At 35.2% G+C, this 17,560-nt stretch overlaps 1 protein-coding gene across 2 annotated transcripts in view; it reads left to right on the forward strand.

Annotated features, from left to right (window-relative positions):
- Positions 1 to 737: 737 nt before the first annotated feature.
- LOC131144242 (binding partner of ACD11 1) overlaps positions 738 to 17,560 on the forward strand; it is a 30,732-nt gene continuing 13,909 nt past the window's right edge. The window contains exons 1-2 of one of the 2 annotated variants that reach the window (XM_058092766.1): positions 738 to 969; positions 4,353 to 4,520. In XM_058092766.1, the coding sequence (XP_057948749.1) occupies positions 4,405 to 4,520 (116 nt within the window). In that variant the 5' untranslated portion in view covers positions 738 to 969; positions 4,353 to 4,404. The remainder of the gene's footprint in view (positions 970 to 4,352; positions 4,521 to 17,560) is intronic. The other variant, XM_058092767.1, reaches the window with a different exon arrangement.

Consider the following 17,560-nt stretch of genomic DNA (forward strand, 5'->3'; position numbering starts at 1 on the left):
CGTGTATATATATATATATATATATATATTACCTTAATTCATGAATCTCAAAATTGATTGCATCACATGGGTTGAATCTTAAGTTAAAATTATTTCAAATTAAGTGTAATTTTAAACTTTCTTTTCATATACTACCAAATATTACAATATATTTCATTTGTTGCTATTTTTATTTTTAGTGTTTTATTTATAATTTTTTAAAAAAACATTGAACAAATTGTGCCAAAGTTAATAAAAAAAATTGCATCTCCCATTTTAAATTCCTTGTAATTTGTAATTTTTTTGTTTATTAAAAATTCATAGAAAATAACTAGTTCAATTTCCTATTAATTTTTTTTACCATCGAATAAAAGAGTTAAAGATTTGAAAAATTTGCTATTATTTTTATAGGCACGAGATACTAACCTCCTTTGTCGATCTTTTCTAAGATTTTTAAAATTTCAAAAACCTCCCATGAGGTTTAAAGAATTTCATGAATTTCTTTTAAAGTTTGTCAAAAAAAATATAAATCTCTATTTTGAAAAAAAAAAAAACAAACTTTTTTAGAGGAGATTTATATTTTTTTGATAAATTTATGTCATTTTTTAAATTTTAAAAGAGAGTTAAATTTTAGGAAAAATATTTATTTATTTTATTAAACCATAGAAGAAATGAGTAGTACTTTTTACCTCATTTTTAATGACGTGGGTCAGACACTGATACATTACAGTTAAGGCACCAGCATTTTTTTATTTACTGGTTTTGGTCATTCGGAATCTATTGGGTGATGGCACGACGCATATCCCTAGATTCGTTCCGCAAAACGGGTCGCTCCGCCGGTTCGGGTCTCCCTGCCGGTAGTGTACTTCCAGCTTGCCCGCGTGGTTAACAGTTAACACGACTGCTGGTGGTTTCTGTTCGATCTCCCGTAATCCGTATGCTTGCGCCATCGATCCTTTTCCCCTCCAACCCAATTGTGATCGAAACCAGGTACATCAAAAGTCTTCTTCCCTCCCTATGTCAACGATTTTATTTCTTTTTTTTTTTTTTTTAAATATTAGTTTTGGGTATAATTTTTGTAGTTTTGTTCATGAAGCCGTGATGTGCATGCAGATCATCAACGTTTGCAAATTTATCATCTTTTGGTTACTGTTTTCACTTAAAGATTCTGTAATTTTATTGATTGAAATTTGAATTCAAGTGTAAAACGAATTCGATCAATAGTTATTAGTTAATGTTTTGAAGGAACAAGTGTTATTGCTATTGTTGTGGTTTTTTTTTTTTGGAGGCTACGACTTTGTAAATTTTAGTCGAGAGCTTGTTGGGAAACTATTGACACTAATCCATTAAAGGAATAGCTTAATTCCTAGCTCTGAGGATGAGGTTGCAGAGGCAAGATCAGGTCGTGGGAAAGGAACTTACGTTTTCTCGTACTGTAAATTCTGACAGCATTGTGGACGTGCCTTTTTTTTCCCTCCCCAACTTCCCTTTTATTGTGCTTATGCCGAAGGAATTGGAAACTTGGAAAGTAGAAGATGCACTAGGATTAAGAGAAGTGAATATAATTGGGTGGGAATAAGGTTTAACAGTTCCGATAATCCATTCCTATAGCACGAGAGCTTTCTTTGCGCTGCTGTTTATTGCATTTGGCTGGAAAGAAATGAAAGGATATTTTCATTTTTTGGTTGGGGGGGGGGGGGGGGTTGGTTTCATGGATAATTATGGTGGATGTTGATTTCTATTAAAAAATTCTTCATGATCTAAATTTTGTCAAGTTATGTTGAAGAGGAAAGGCAAAAAAGAAAAGAAAATAAAAAGCTTCCAAAACCAATTGCTAAACAGTATTCTTTGGGGGGTGAGCTTGTTTAACTGCTTTTATTGCATCTATGTTGATATTGTGTTCTATAGAAATGCAGTTGGTTTTATATGGATGGCCAATATCTTTTTTTTATTTGGCCCAATTTTGAAGATTCAAAGTTTTGCCTTTTAAAGCTTCAAGAGTCTATTATGGTAGGCAATTCTAATATCAGCGGCATTTCTTTTACTAGGGAATTTTGATGTCTTTTGATTCAAGTTTGGGTTTAGGGTTGAGAATTGTAGGCCTTTATGACTTCAATGTTGACTTTAGTGACATTGATGTTATTGAAAATTTTCTAATAGATTATTTAATAGATTTTGTCGTATTCCTCTTTTTATGCCCATGCTTGGATTTATTTTTTGGTTAGAATCTGTGTAGAAATATATTGTCACATCAATATGCTTGAGGCTCATTCATGCTTGGTGGATTGTCTTCTTTGCTTTGTGTGTGTGCATAACCCTAGAGAGTGGAGAGTATCCACAACCATTGTTATCAGAGCACCAGACCCATGCTAAGGTTTTTCTAAGGTTTGCATCATAGTAGCAGCATGGATGAGCTAGGTGTCTAGGTGAATACCAAGTTCAATAAAGTTGATGGAAAGGAAGAGGCTTCAAGACACTAATTGGAGGGGAAACAAAGAAAATGGGTGAAGGAAACTAGCTGAAACTATAACAGATTGCCTTTGGGACTCTCCAATCCTATTTTGCTGATCCTATCATATTTAAGGTGATGACAAAGAAAACGGCAAGAGCTATATGGCTGAAAAGGAGAGCCTATACATGGAAAAGGGGAACAATAACAAATTATGCTTAAAGAAGTCACTATTGTTTCTACATATGCCCAAGGATGGAGACTTGAATCAACATGTGAATAAGCTTGATTAGATTTTCAGCAATTTGCTCAAAGTGGAAATGAAAAGTTTAAATGGAGATAAGGTGTTAATGTTATTATTCCTTTTCCTACATCATTTGAATACTTGATTATGATCCTATACTATGAGAAGTCCATCTTGTACTACAAAGAGGTTTTTAGGGTTCTTAAGTTGAACGAAGCAAAACTCAACAAGGAGAACCATGAACCAAAAGGCTTAGTTGCCATGGTTGAGCAGGCGCAAGGGAGAGTTAGTAGAATCTTGTAATGGTAGGTCAAGGTTTAAATTAAGGGCCAAGAATATTGAATGATTCAAGTGTAAAATGAAGGGGTACTGCGAGCAGAATTTTCTGCTTTAGAAGAAAAAGGAAGATAGGCATGTTCAACCACCAAATTCTGCGAGTGTGACGATGGTTTAGTTTAGTACTTATGTCAGCTGCTTCAGGTAGCAGTTCTTACCATGGAACTTGGACTATAGATTCGAGTTGCTCCTTTCCATACCTATAGAGAATGTGATGATGGATTAATTTTTTTGATAGAAAAAGAAATTCGTTAGATAAAGATAGAATTTACAAGTAGGATAGAGGACATCTCCTTAACAAAGTCCTATAAACCTCAGGGAAACCAAAAAGAAAATTGCAAAAATAACCAATGACAAAAACTCAAGACGCCCTTAAAAGAGACTTCCAATCGCGCTCAACTTCTGAAACACACATTCCCTTGAAATTTCCATGGCCCAGACACCATAAAGAAGCCATAAACAAAATCTTTTTTCACACCAACCAATATGGTAACTACTTCCCTGCAAATATATGCGCATTACGTTCCTTCCACAAGCCCAAAACACTGCAAATATAACACAATTCCATAATGCCATTCCTTCCTTCTTCCTCCCAAACCCCACAAAAGAAATAGCAAAGACTTCCTTCACTGTTCTAGGACAAACCCAACTTTCTTCAAAGTAATTAAATAACTTCTTCCAGACCTTCCATGCATCATCACAATGCAAGAAAAGGTGTGAAACAGACTCTAAACAATTAAAGCACAACATACAAATATCAGGAAGGAGAGCCTTTAAAGGTCTCCTCATCTGCAACAAGTCATTAGTATTTATCCTATTAATAGTTCTTAGGGACGACCATCCTTGTCTCGTTATTGGCTTTAGTGGCTTGAAAGCTAGAGTATTTGATGATATTATTAGAACATTACAGTATGCATGTTCATGGTTGCACAAATTCTCACATTTCTAGGGTGATCCAGGGTAGAACCTAAATCTAAGAGACGTATTTTGATTTGTTATGAAAAGGGGTTAAAAGATTCAAGTTGTAGATGAGATGACAAGAAGGTGGTGATGAATGGAGACTTAGAAATCAGTGTAATCTAGTGCAAACGATCTTCAAGATGAAAGATGGTGTTGCTGTCAAGTTTGTTACCTTGCTTGTGTGCATTTCATATTTGGCTAGTCTAGTCATCAAATTTATTTGTTCATTAAAAAAATCTTTCAGTACTTGTTGAAATACATAGGGAATTGGGGAATATTGGCATAATGAATGGCTAATCTGTATCATTTCAAATCAATGAAATGATCCAACATTAATATTGTAGCTGTTTTTTAAATTAACATCGTATCTACTTCTGATTTCAGCTGGATCAAAGAGTACTTGAGTTGAATTATTACTCCATAAGATTTCAAAATTATGGATTCAGGCAGACACACTGTAGAAGTAACTAGCTTGTCTCCTAAAGCAACAGAGAAGGATGTTTATGATTTTTTCTCTTTCTCTGGTGCAATTGAACATGTTGAAATTGTCAGGTACTTATAGTCACTTAATATTCTGATTACTATACTTGAACTTTTAAAGTTTTGATATTATTTGTTTATATTTCTGTGTTATTTCAATTTATTGTGAAGTTGATATTCAGTGAAAGAGAGGATGAAAGAAAAGGAAAAGGCTGGGTGGATCATATTTTACTGTTATTATCATCCCTATATTATGATATTTTATTGTTATTATCCTCATTATATATTCTTTTGTGTGTTGGATTTAGTTCATATTTAGCCTAAATTGTTGAAGTTGGAAATTTGTTGTATCCACATAATCATATCTGTTTGTCTAGCATGATCAGCACATCTTTTGTTTTTAGCATGATAGTTTCTTAATTACTATCGAACCGGAAACGTTTATTATTAGTTGACAATTTAGCTTTATTTACATATACTCAACTAATAGTGAGTACTTATCTTGGATTATGGGAAAACTATTAATAAGGTTGCTTGGTGCTTGCTAGCCTTTTCAACACACACTTCTTGCCCCTGCACTTTTCCTCGGTATCATGTTCGCATTTACTGGCAATATGTAGTGCTCATGTAAATCATGAAGATGCACTTTATTTTGGTAGTTATCTTTAAGAAGTGACTTCTCTCTCTCTCTCTCACGTGCGCGCGCACACACACACCCACCTCCCTTAAAACACCCAAATCCACAGCGGCTCAAATACACCTGCCCATGGACACAATGGCACACACCCCATGAAAATCTATATATGGCTCGTTGACCAGCACTTTGTTACCTGGGACTGCAGTGCATTTTGGGTTGTGGTATGGGTACAAAGAGGGGGTTCACTACCTAAGAGATACACAGTTGTTGAGGGGTTAGGATTAGTACTCTTTCTTGGCTTGTGGTAGACTTGATTCACTTGAACCACTATGTAGGACCACGTATGGTACATTTTGAACTATTTACTTAGGATGGGTACACTTGAACCACTATATTAGATCTCGTATGATATCTTATTATTACAATATTTACAAATTATGGTATATGAATAATTTTATGAATTATTTTTTATTTTAGAACATTCAAAATACTTTTAAAAATATTTATAACTTCTTATTATCTTCTTAGCTCCCCATTATCTGCTGAAAATAATAATTTTAAAAATGTGAGGCACACAAGTAGTGAGGCCAAAAACTAGTTATGCTATTAAATGAACAAATTTATTGGACTCTTTAAATAATAATTTTAAAAAAAATTAATATAAAAAATAAAATTCATAATAAAACATAACAAAAGTTGTATGATTTTCAAAAAAATTAAGGAGTGGATCTTTCAACACAGAGAGAGAGAGAGAGAGAGAGAGAGAGAGAGAGAGAGAGAGAAGGAAGGGGTTGGGGGGGTAAAATTGCTTTTTAACTCCAAGAAAGTTCTCTCATGTAGGGTGTAAATAGGGTGTAACTTCCTCTCTAAAACTGCTCTCTCTCTCTCTCTCTGAACTTGTTCGAAACCTTGAATGGAATCCACCCTTCTTGCCCCTCCACTTTTCCCCGGTATCATGTTCACATTTACCGACAATATGTATTGCTCATGTAAATCATGAAGATGCACTTTTTTTTGGTAGTTATCTTTAAGTAATGACCTCTCTCTCTCTCTCTCTCTCTCTCACGCATGCGCACGCGCGCACACACACACACACACACACACCTCCTTCAAAACACTTGAATCCATAGCGGCTCAAATACACCCGCCTATAAAACACAATGGCACACACCCCACAAAAATCTATATACAACTCTGTTGTCCCTAGGGTAAGAGTTTAGAGGGGGGGTGAATGGACTCTTTTACGTATTTTGGGCTTTCTTTACAAAATAAAATTCTTAGCAAGATACAAGCAATTATATCACAATAGGTCAAATGTAAATCATGCACAAGACACAAAATAAAGATTATAGAGTAGAGAAGCTTAATACCGGTGTTTAACGTGGTTCGGCACCAAGCCTATGTCCACACCTTGAGACCAACTCAAGGATTCCTCAATCCACTATTAAACTCCTTCACCGGCGGAGAAGCCTTACAATGCGGGAACAAATCCCTCAACGCTCACCAAGAGCCGCAAGGTTCACCAAGAAGCCTTGCAATTTGGTCCACCAAGAACCTTCAACAACGGTTCACCAAGAACCTTCAATATGGGAACCAATCCCTTTACAACAAGTAGATGAGATACAAACCAATGCTCCTCAAATGAGCTGATATCAAATACAATAAAATCCTCACACTAATCTCTCAAGTAATGAATCAAACAAGATTAGAGAGTAAGAGAGAAATCAAACACTTGTGATGATAAACTAAAATGCAAAGTGCTTAGGGTTGATGTTTAATAGATGTTTTTCATTAAAAACTTGTAAACCCTCAAAACCATGTTTAATAAAGTCTAAGGACTTGTATTTATAGGTAAAATGCTAGGCTAGCCGTTATCTGAACGTTGGGAGTGAATCCCATTTGAATGGCTCGAGAACTAGTCGTTTTCTTGCCCGTTGGGTCAGGTGCTCGATGCAAATCGTCGATGGTTTGACTCAATTCGTTGACGAGTTACCCCAATTCGTCAACTAATCACCTGGGCAGAAAACACAATTTAGCTATTGGTTTAATTCATCAATGAAATGCTCCAATTCGTTGACGAGTTGCCCCAATGCGTCGACGATTTACCCCAATTCGTCAACAATTTGACTGGGCAGAAAACCATGTTTAGCTACTGAATTAATTCGTCGACGAGTAGGGTCAATTAGTCGACTAATTGCCCTATTTTTCAAACTTAAATGCTTTTTATTGAATTAATCCAATATAGGACAAGTGTACATGAAAGATATTAATTCTAATGACAATTAGGACTTGTCCTTGTGAAGTTCCATTTGAATATAAGATATCTTGTTTGTGAAAATGCATTTAAAAGCTCATTTTGATATCTTATATACTAGTATGTCCAATATAAGAATATACTTGACTTTTTTGAACCTTTAGGACATAAAACTTGTTTTGACTCAACCGGGACCAAATATACAAAAGTTCATAATACTAAGATGTTGAAAACTTGTCCCTTACGAAAACATATTTGAGTATAGGATACTTTTGTGAAACTCTTTGTTTTATCTTTGAAAACTATGAGTGTTGAACTTATGACTTAGTGAAATCCTATGTACTCTTGTGTCCGAGTATGCACATGCATTTTGCTCAACTCTTGCTTGGTAATCATGCGTGAAACAAAACCGCAAGAGTTACAACAAGTTCCTACCTCAAACACTCCCCATTACATATAATTCCATATTAGCTTCCTTTGATGTGCTTGAGTTCGTTCGGGTGAGAGACCTTTTGATCTTTCCTACTTGAACGTCTACTCGGTCTGATCTTTGTCTTTGATATGTTTGACACTTGTACCTGTACTTAACACGATCTGCAAAGATAGGATACACTTGGAACACCAAATAGGTTAATATCATCAAAACACATTAAACATAGTTATGTAGCCACTAAGGCTAACAAGCTCATTGACCAGCGCTTTGTTACTTAGGATCACATTGCATTTTGGGTTATGGTATGGGTACAAAGAGGGGGTTCGCTACCTAAGAGGTACACAGTCCTTGGGGGATGGGGGAGGGGAGTGGGGGTTTAGGCTTAGTACTTTTTTTTGGCTTGTGGTAGATTTGATTCATGTGAACCACTTTGTAGGATCATGTATGCTACATTTTGAACTATTTACTTAGGATGGGTGCGCTTGAACTGCTATATCAGAGGTCATACAATGTCTTACTATTAAAATATTTACAAATTATGGTATATGGGTAATTTAGTAAATTATTTTTTATTTTAGAACTTTAAAAAAACTTTAAAAATATTTATCACTTCTTATTATCTTCTTAGCTTTCCATTATCTGCTAAAAATAATAAATTTAAGGGCAAAAGATAGTTACCTTCCCTGAGGTTTGGAAAAAAGACACTGATTAAGGTTTAAAAAATTCTAGGGATCTCCCCTAAGGTTTCAAGAATTCGAGGGAACTCACCTGAAGTTTGTCAAAAAGATTGTTAAAGATTATTTATGTCTTTTAATATTATTGTTAAGTGTGTTAGTATGTTAATTTGTGAGAGTAGTAAGGGTATGATTGTCATTAGAATGTATTTAATTTATATTATAAATAGAGGGAGAGACCTATCTTCAAGTTAAGTCATTCATTTTAATCAAAATCTCAGCATGGTATCAGAGTGTGATCCAATCTAAACCTTATTCTTCTTAGCCATCGTCGGAAAAGCCATTCCCGTTGCTGTCCTTCGCAGATCCACCTCCACCCCTCATTATTTCACAAAATCAATCATATACCCAAACACAAAACCATCCGAAGCCTAACCCCGCAAAATCCCATCAGTGGAAAAGCTCCCACGCGCCCGCCCCGCACAGGCCAATTGTCGGCAGTGCCGACCCCATAAGCCGGTGCATGAGTGAGTTTTTGGCCACCTTTTTTTTTTTATCCTCTTCTATGCTATGTTTCCTTCTCTAGAGAATATTATTAAGTTGTTGGGCCTGTTTTTTGCTAAAAAAAATCCAACCTTTTTTGATCATGCACTTGCGGTACTCCGTTAATCTCTTTTCGGGGTTTGTGAAGGCTTCTTTGTGAGTTTCTTGGAGCAGTGGTAGTGTTTGTATGTCCATTTGGGAGGCTGTGGCAGTGCTATCAGTCGGTGAGTCGTTCACCTTGTCTGTGGTTGTGTCAGTGCTTCACAAAGTTTGTTTGATATTGCTGTGGTTGCTGGTTTGTGAGTGTTAGGATGGAGTCTATGAATCCCAAAAATCTATTACAGACAAGGATTTAAATTTCAATCTCGATGGAAATTTCTATGGTCTCAATTTATGGAAATTTCGATGGAAATTTTGATTTTGATTTCGATTACAAAAATTTATAGTAAAGATGGAAATTTACAATAAAACTTTAGGAAATATTAAAATAGATGATTATGCTTAATATGGTATCAAAATACATAATAAAAATGCATATATGAGTCATATGACATGTTTTTAGTGTGTATTATATTAAACTGCATATTGCGGAACAAGCTATGAAGTGAAGAACATTCAAATGAATATAAAGTTTTGAAGCTATTCCTTTGATGACTTAAGCCAGCAAATTTGTCATTTTAAACAACTACATTTTCAATAAATATCATACATTTAATGATCTAATACCACATGGAGTTTCTTGGTGGCTCAAAATCATCTCTCCTATCCTTATCATTGGGATTTCGAGATGACATATATTGTTTACAATAATCCCTTCATGTCATATAATTTCCAAAATATTGAGAATTGGTGTACATGTGTGGTTTAGTCATTTGATTCATGGCAATTTCTTTTCGGCCAGAAAGATCTTCCTATATTGGGATGTCTTCTTGTAGGTTCTACTTGTTGTGTATGTCCATAGGATTATTTTGCATTTGCATACTGTAAATACCCATGTTCTTGGCCTGTTTGTCCATACCCATAGGTATGTGGTTGCTAATTTCCATATTGTTGTGCCTCCTCACATGCATACGGAAATGGTTGGCCATATATTGATTGTGAGGAATTGTTCTGTGTAGATTCATAATCACTATAACTATTAGAGTCAAGCTCTATTCCTATACTCATAGATTCCAAACTAAGGGAAAAGGTCTCCTCTTCTATTTGATGCATTTTCCCTTTTCCCTTTCTACAACTGTACTTCCTATCAATTGGACGCATTTCTCTATGTAGACCCTTATCTTTTAGTTGAGGAGGATGTGTATATTCTACTTTTGGTCTATAATCTTGTCATCCCTCATTTCCTCCATAGTCCCCACCATCACCACCTTGCTCACTATTACCGTCGAGTTAGATCCGTCACCACTAGCATCGTCGTCGTCACTATCATCATCACCACTAGAGGGCATAGTGGATGAAGTTCCATATCTATACCCAAGATTCATTAGTGAATCATCATTGCTAGATATTACTTTTATAATTACCTGATTAACATTAGTGTCGAAGTCATCTCATGCATGCTTGGCCATTTGTGGGTGGGGACTTTTGTCTCGTTCATCTGGGTGGGATGGTCTAATCCACTAGAAAAGTGGATACTCATCCTCGTCACCTAATTCAACTGATATGTCAAGAAAGTCTAGGGGATCTTGTTTAGCCACTTTGTCCATTTCGGCCTCCATATCTCTTATTCGAAGCTTCATGTTCTAATAACAACAAACAAGCTGCTGAAGTCTGGTGTAGGCTTGTTTATTTCTTTGCTTCATGTGAATGAGTGCAAATTTACTCCAATTTCGTTCACAAGTTGATAAAGATGTCGTTTGTGACAAAATGTGCAATGCTAACTTCCTTAGGATTGGAGCACTTGATCCATATATTATCTGCTAATCAACTATGCAAGATATTTTAAGAACATAAGTTAGTACTTAGTAGATTGTACTTGAAGTTTGTAACTTTGTATTGTACATTTATATATAAATACTTACCAGGTGCCATGGTTTCCCTAGCTGCTTAGTAGTTGCTTCTCTGAAGCTTCTTTTTGCATCTCTAAATAGAATAATCTTAAAAAAATGTTATTAAATAATTAAACATGGATTAAAACTTATTTTTTTTAATTTTTATTTTGAAAATATACCTCATTTTCAATTTGATTCAGGCTAGAGGAATGTGGCTCAAGGGTGTTAAAAACTTTATGAATTGCATCAAGCAAATAAGGATCTTCCCCAACACCTTCTTTGCATTGACATTTTGGATTTAAAAAATAAGTTTTTAAATCAATTAAAGTAAAATATAAATATGTAATAAGTAATTTAATATATGAATTTCTTGAAATTTATCAATATTTTATACTTGCTGCATGAAGAGGATGTTCAAGGGTTCTCTCCCACTGGTCATTGATTACTTTGAGAACCCATCTTGCACTTCTTGTACCTACTTCAATGGCCTCTTTTATCATCCTTATTGCTTCAAATACAACTCTTAATGTTGGTCACACTTCACTATCGATTATACACAATACTCGATATATAGACTCATAAATGTTACAAACTTTTGTCACTCTATCCCAAAATTAATGGTTAAGAACTGTGCTTTCAATATCTCTACCCAATTTTGTTTGACTATGAGCATGCTCAGCCCATTCATCAGATGTGAATAGAGATTTTAAGCCTACTTTTTTTTTGTAAGCTATCAAGGGTAATGTAGTTTGTAGCAAATTGTGTGGCTCCTGGACGCACAATATCCCTTTGACAGTGCTCCCTCATTTTAGCAAACAACCATCCATGGTTATATATAAAATTTGTGATCTGTCTCCCCAAAAAGATCACTATGCTTATTGCCTCTCTTTTTCCAATATCCTAAAAAATGAGATCACTACAATGGGCAACGCAAAGAGTCCAATACAAGTTGAATTTTTTCATTAATTTTAGACCCAATTTCTTGTAGGTGCTGCCATTATTGGTCACCACGTGGACAACATGTTGCTTTCCTACCTCTTGCACAACATGTTTTAATAGGGAATATATATATATATATATATTCATGGTCTTTTATTTTGTCGAAAGCATTTATTGACTTTAGAAATATTGTGCTCCCTTTCGAGTAACCATGAAATTTATAATGGATAATTTTGTAGGGCATGTCCATCCATCACACATTATAGTGTAGCCATACGTGGCCAACTTTTTCTCCACTTCTTTTATGTGACCTTCCAATTCTTTTACCTCTAAATTAAGGTATTTTGTTCTAATTTCATAGGGTGTCGGTGGATTGACTCCTGTTCCAGTTGCTTGGCAACCCCACACCATGTTTTTAAAATAAGGTGATTTTGTCTTCTCAGGTGGAACATTATCATATATAAATAACTTTGAAATCAACCTATTCGTTTCTTCTTTTATTTTACCTTCTTTGAATAATTTTTCAAGATTTTTTGTTTTGCTGCGTCTGACTTGTAATATTGAGAAGACTTTGAAATATATGACTTTGTTTGTGGCTCTCTCACACTTTGAGATCGCCTCATTGGAGGTTGCCCTCCACTACTACGAGCCCCAAAATTGCCTACTTGTTGGCTGTCTGCAAACCTACGAGATTGGTCTTTTTCCCATCGCATCTGTTTTGAAGCATAAAATGCTCAACGATATGCAAAACTCTCATTGGGAGAAATGTTATATGGGTATGCAATATCATCAGCATCGTCCTCTTCATCAATTTCTTGTGGTTGCATCAAGTTCCCATGCAATTCATTTTTTATTTCCTCCATTCTTTCTATTTTCTTTGCCTTAGTTGCTGTTTTTCTTTCTAAAACAAATTTCATTTCTTGCTTAACTTCTGGAGGGACTTTGTCGTAAAATTTTATATTATGTTGTGGGTCATAATTTGCTAAGTGCATTCTCAATCTTGTTGTACAACCATTCTTCATTTGTATTTCACAGTATTTGCAAATAAATCTTTTCTTTATGTTGGGTATCGGGTATCCATGTTCCCATGCTGGATCTTGTTTTTTTCCTTCAAACATTTTTGCAGATAATTTTACTTTCCTGCAAGGTTACAATGAATCAATAATTAGGTGTTAAATTAGTCGACAATTTTAAAAGGAAATTATTTAAGATGTTTTATCAATATTAAATTAATAAATAAGACAAACATTAAAATATTAAATTAAAATTACGAAATTTAATGATAATTTTAACAATTGCTAATAAAATTATGGAAATTAAATTATTCAAATAAATGAAATAATTTAAACTATGATAAGCTAATGAGTAGTAAATTACTTTAATTTATTTAATTACTAGGTTATAATGATTAAGTGTTAAATTACTCTGAAATTTTAAAAGGAAATTATTAGATGTTACTCTACAATTTTAAAAGAAAATTATTTAGATACTAAATTAGGATAAATTAATAACTAAGAGAAATATTAAATTATTAAATTAAAATTACAAAATTAATGATAATTTTTACAAAATTACTATTAAGTCATAAGTTTTGGAAATTAAATTCTTCAAATAATAAGATAATTTATACTTTAATTTTATTTCATTACTAAACTTACTATTTTCAATTTACTATTTACTAGCAATCTAGGATTAAGGGGTAAACGGGAGAGGTTAATAGAGACTAGAAATTTAAGGAGAGGCAATCTCGTAAATATATTGGGAAGGAAGGAGATTTTAAGTAAATTAAAAAATATAAGTAACTTAAAGTTAAAACTTAAAACCAGCTTTGCCATTCCTTTTTTTTGGCTGCTACTCGTGGGAGAGGTCATGTTTGCAGCTCTGCGAGAGGGAGATTGCAGCGATGGGAGGAGGTGCTGCTGCTGGTTGCGACTTGGGAGATGGAGGTGTAGGGTCAAGCCGAAGGCTAGAGGGAGAGGGTCAAAGGGTTGGAGCATTGGAGGGGAGCCGAAGGCTAGGGCTTTTCGGAGTTTGAAGGTGGGAGGCAGGAGACAGCTGAAATCTAGGGGTTTTTTTGAAGTTTGAAGGTGGAAGATGGAAGAAGAAGAAGCCTTTTGTCAAGGACCTTGAGGTATGTATCCTTATGTATGCTACAAGCTAATTTATAGAAAAAATTTTCCTTTTGTTTGCATTATTATGTAGACATTTTCATTGGTCCCAGTAGGTCTTTAACCTCTTGATGAATTTGTGGAATAGCTGCCTTGCATCTGCAGAGCATCTATGCAATATCTCTTTTTTCTTTGTCATGACTCATCTAGTCTCCATTGTATACTCACGGGTTTACAAAAAAGAACCAAAAAATCACGTGGGAAAAACAAAACAAAGGCAGAGAGCAGCACTAATCCCCCTCCAATTTTCTTTTTTTTCCCCCCCATGATTTCCAAAAAAATTTGAGAGAACAGCCGAAATTTTCAAATTTTCATTCAAAATTTACTAAAATCTCGAAATTTCGTTTGAATTTCTGTAAAATCAAATTTGTGTCACAATTTTGTTTTAGGACCCCTTGAAATTCGAAATTTCGACATTACGATCAAATTTTCGTCCTTGGTTACTGATAACGACTCAAAAGTTGGATGGGAAGAACTATATTCCATGGTCTAAAGTTGTTCGGGTTTATTTAGTAGGATTAGGAAAATCTGACCACTTGCTCCAATATGATCCTTCTGATGAGAAGAGAAAAGAAGTGGGGTTCAAGAAGATGCCTTGATTTTTTCCCTCTTATGGAATTCGATGGAGCCACAAATTGCACGTATGTGTATGCATCTATATGCATGCAAGGAGATTTGGGATTATGTCAAACTTCTATACTCTAGTAACATTACACGTATGTATGATTTGTCCTTGGAGTACTTTTAGTTACAATAAGGAGATAGGGGTATTGCAGATTCTTTTGGAGAGATGAAGTGTATTCATGAGGAGCTTAACGTCGTGCAACCTATATCTGCTAATGTTCGTGAGATGCAAAAGCAAAAGGAGCAGATGATAGTCCTTAGTGTTCTTGTGGGTTTGAGACCCGAGTTTGAGGCAATCTGGTCCCATATAGTAGTGTCGAGCTGCCATCATTTTCCGATGTTTATTCTCGTGTCCTTTATGCTTCCTGTAGCATGCATTCTCCTGCTCTTGCATCTGGCTCTGAAAGGACAACCTTTGCTACACAGGGTGGTTGTGCCTATAGTTCTCTACCAAACAACCGCAAAAGTTAGCGAGGTGGTTTGAGTGGTTGTGTTGGTAGATACGGACAAGGTAGAGGTCATGGTTTTAAATAAAGGCCGCGACTGTTACGTAATGCCATTACGTAATGGTTTTTTGGGTTACCGATACCGTTACACACTGCGAAATCGGTGGGAAGAAAAATCACGGCCATAGCGGCCATTACAGACCGTGACAATTACGTAAAGGCTGCTACGGCCGTTATGTAACCACTACAGGACTGTTACACCAAAAAATTATTTTATTTTTTACTTTTTCTTCTCACTTTTTCCCTCTCTTTCATATATCATTCTCAATATACCAAGTGGCAAGAGGGGGAAAAGATTATTAAGAGGATGACAATGATACAAAATTTACTATTTCTTTAAATACTCACAATAGATGCATTAATTAACAATTTGAAAATACTAACTTGTTAGGAAAATGTTTTATTTAGATAATATTAGTAATGTAATATTTATGTTTTATATTTTTCAACTTCAATTTTCTTTCTTTTCTAGCTATTTTATATTTGTATTATTCGTATGTCTTATGTGTCTAATAGATTAATGAAGTGTCTAATGTATTTTTTTTTATTAATTAATTTAGCACACATAATAATTTATCACAGATAAGAGCAATGAGAAGTATAAATACACACACACACGTAATTTTCTATCAATGGTTGTTTAAAACCAATGTAAACTTGTTGCCCCTACCAAATAACTTAGTTACTCGAACTAAAGGATCCAAAATACACTAAAACTCTTTCTAAGAAGGGCTAAAAGCTTAAACCATGCAAGTACACTAATATGCACAAGGCTGTGCGTGCTTCAAAAAAATTCACGGCCGTTACACCCGCTTCCCGTTATGTAACATCCACTTCCGTTATGTAAAATCCGCTACTTCTGCTTCCCGTTACACCCGTTACCGTTACGTTATGCTACCCGCTACCACGATTTAAAACCGTGACTAGAGGTACTCCTCGCAAGTGCACCCATTGTGGATGGGGTAATCGTACTATTGAGCAGTGTTGGGATCTTTAGGGTAGATCTTCATGTGTTGCCAATGCAGCTACCACCGACTTCACACCTTTGGGGTAGCCAATCCAGCCACCACCAACCCCTCACCTTTGGGGCCAAGTGGGGGGCAACGTACTATATCCATGTCAAAGGAAGAGTATACCAAGTTCCAGTAGTATAAAACATTCAAACGTCACAACAAGCTTCTCTTCCCATTGCATCTGTTTCCCAAACAGGTAATCCCATAGTATGTCTATCATCCAGTACTTCTCATCCTCGTACTCAGGTCATAGACACCGCTGCCAATGATCATATCATAGTTATACCTAACTTCTTCTCCACTCTTCAACATCCTGTAAATTTACCTTGTGTTACTCTTATTGATGGATCCACCACTGCAGTAAAGGGAATTGGGATTGTAAATCCCACTTATTTTATTTATTTTCCTTCGGTTTTGTATATTTCCAAATTTCCTTTCAACTATGTTTGTTAGCAAGATTACTAAATCCATGAATTGTTCAGTGACCTTCTTCCCTGATTCAGTGGTTATTTAGGATTTGAAGATGAGGAAGACGATTGGCAGAAGGTGTGAAGTTAGTGGACTTTATCACTTTGAGCCGCTATCTCCTTCTACCGCCTGCACTGCTGCTGCCACACCTTTCCAAATTCATTGTCACCTTGGTCATCCTTCACTAGAAAAGTTAAAATGTCTTGTTCCTAGTTTGAGTTCTATGTCTAGTCTTAATTGTGAGTCTTGTTAGTTGGGAAAGCACCATCGTGACCCTTTCACTTCCCAAGTCAATAAATAGGCTGCAAGCCATTTTATGTTAGTTCATTCTGATGTTTGGGGTCCTAGTAGAGCTGTGTGCAAGTTGGGTTTTCTTTCTAAGTTATTTTATGTTTTTTGTGCCTTTTGTTTTGAAATAAAGACTCAATTTGGTTTGCCAGTTTGCATACTTTGAAATGATAATGCTAAAAGTATTTCAGTGCATAATTTACTACTTATATGACTCAGTATGGTATTGTCCATCAATCATCCTTTGCCCACACTCCTCAACAAAATGGGATTGCAGAGAGGAAAAATAGACATATTTTTGAAATCACTAGCACCTTACTGTATCAAATGCATATACGTGTTTTGGAGTGATGTTGTACTTATTGCTTGTTATTTGATCAATAGGATGCCGTATTTTTATTCTTAGTGGTAAGATTCCCTACTCCAATCTCTTTCCTAATTCACCTTTATTCTCTCTCCCTCCTTGCATATTTGGGTGTGTGTCCTTTGTTCATCAACTAAGTCTTGGGGTGGATAAGTTAGATCCTTGTGCGTTTGAGCTTAATGTGTCACGCCCTGAACCCCGAAATGGGAC

This window comes from Malania oleifera, chromosome 12, assembly GCF_029873635.1.
Source record: "Malania oleifera isolate guangnan ecotype guangnan chromosome 12, ASM2987363v1, whole genome shotgun sequence".
NCBI classification, from domain to species: Eukaryota; Viridiplantae; Streptophyta; class Magnoliopsida; order Santalales; family Ximeniaceae; genus Malania; species Malania oleifera.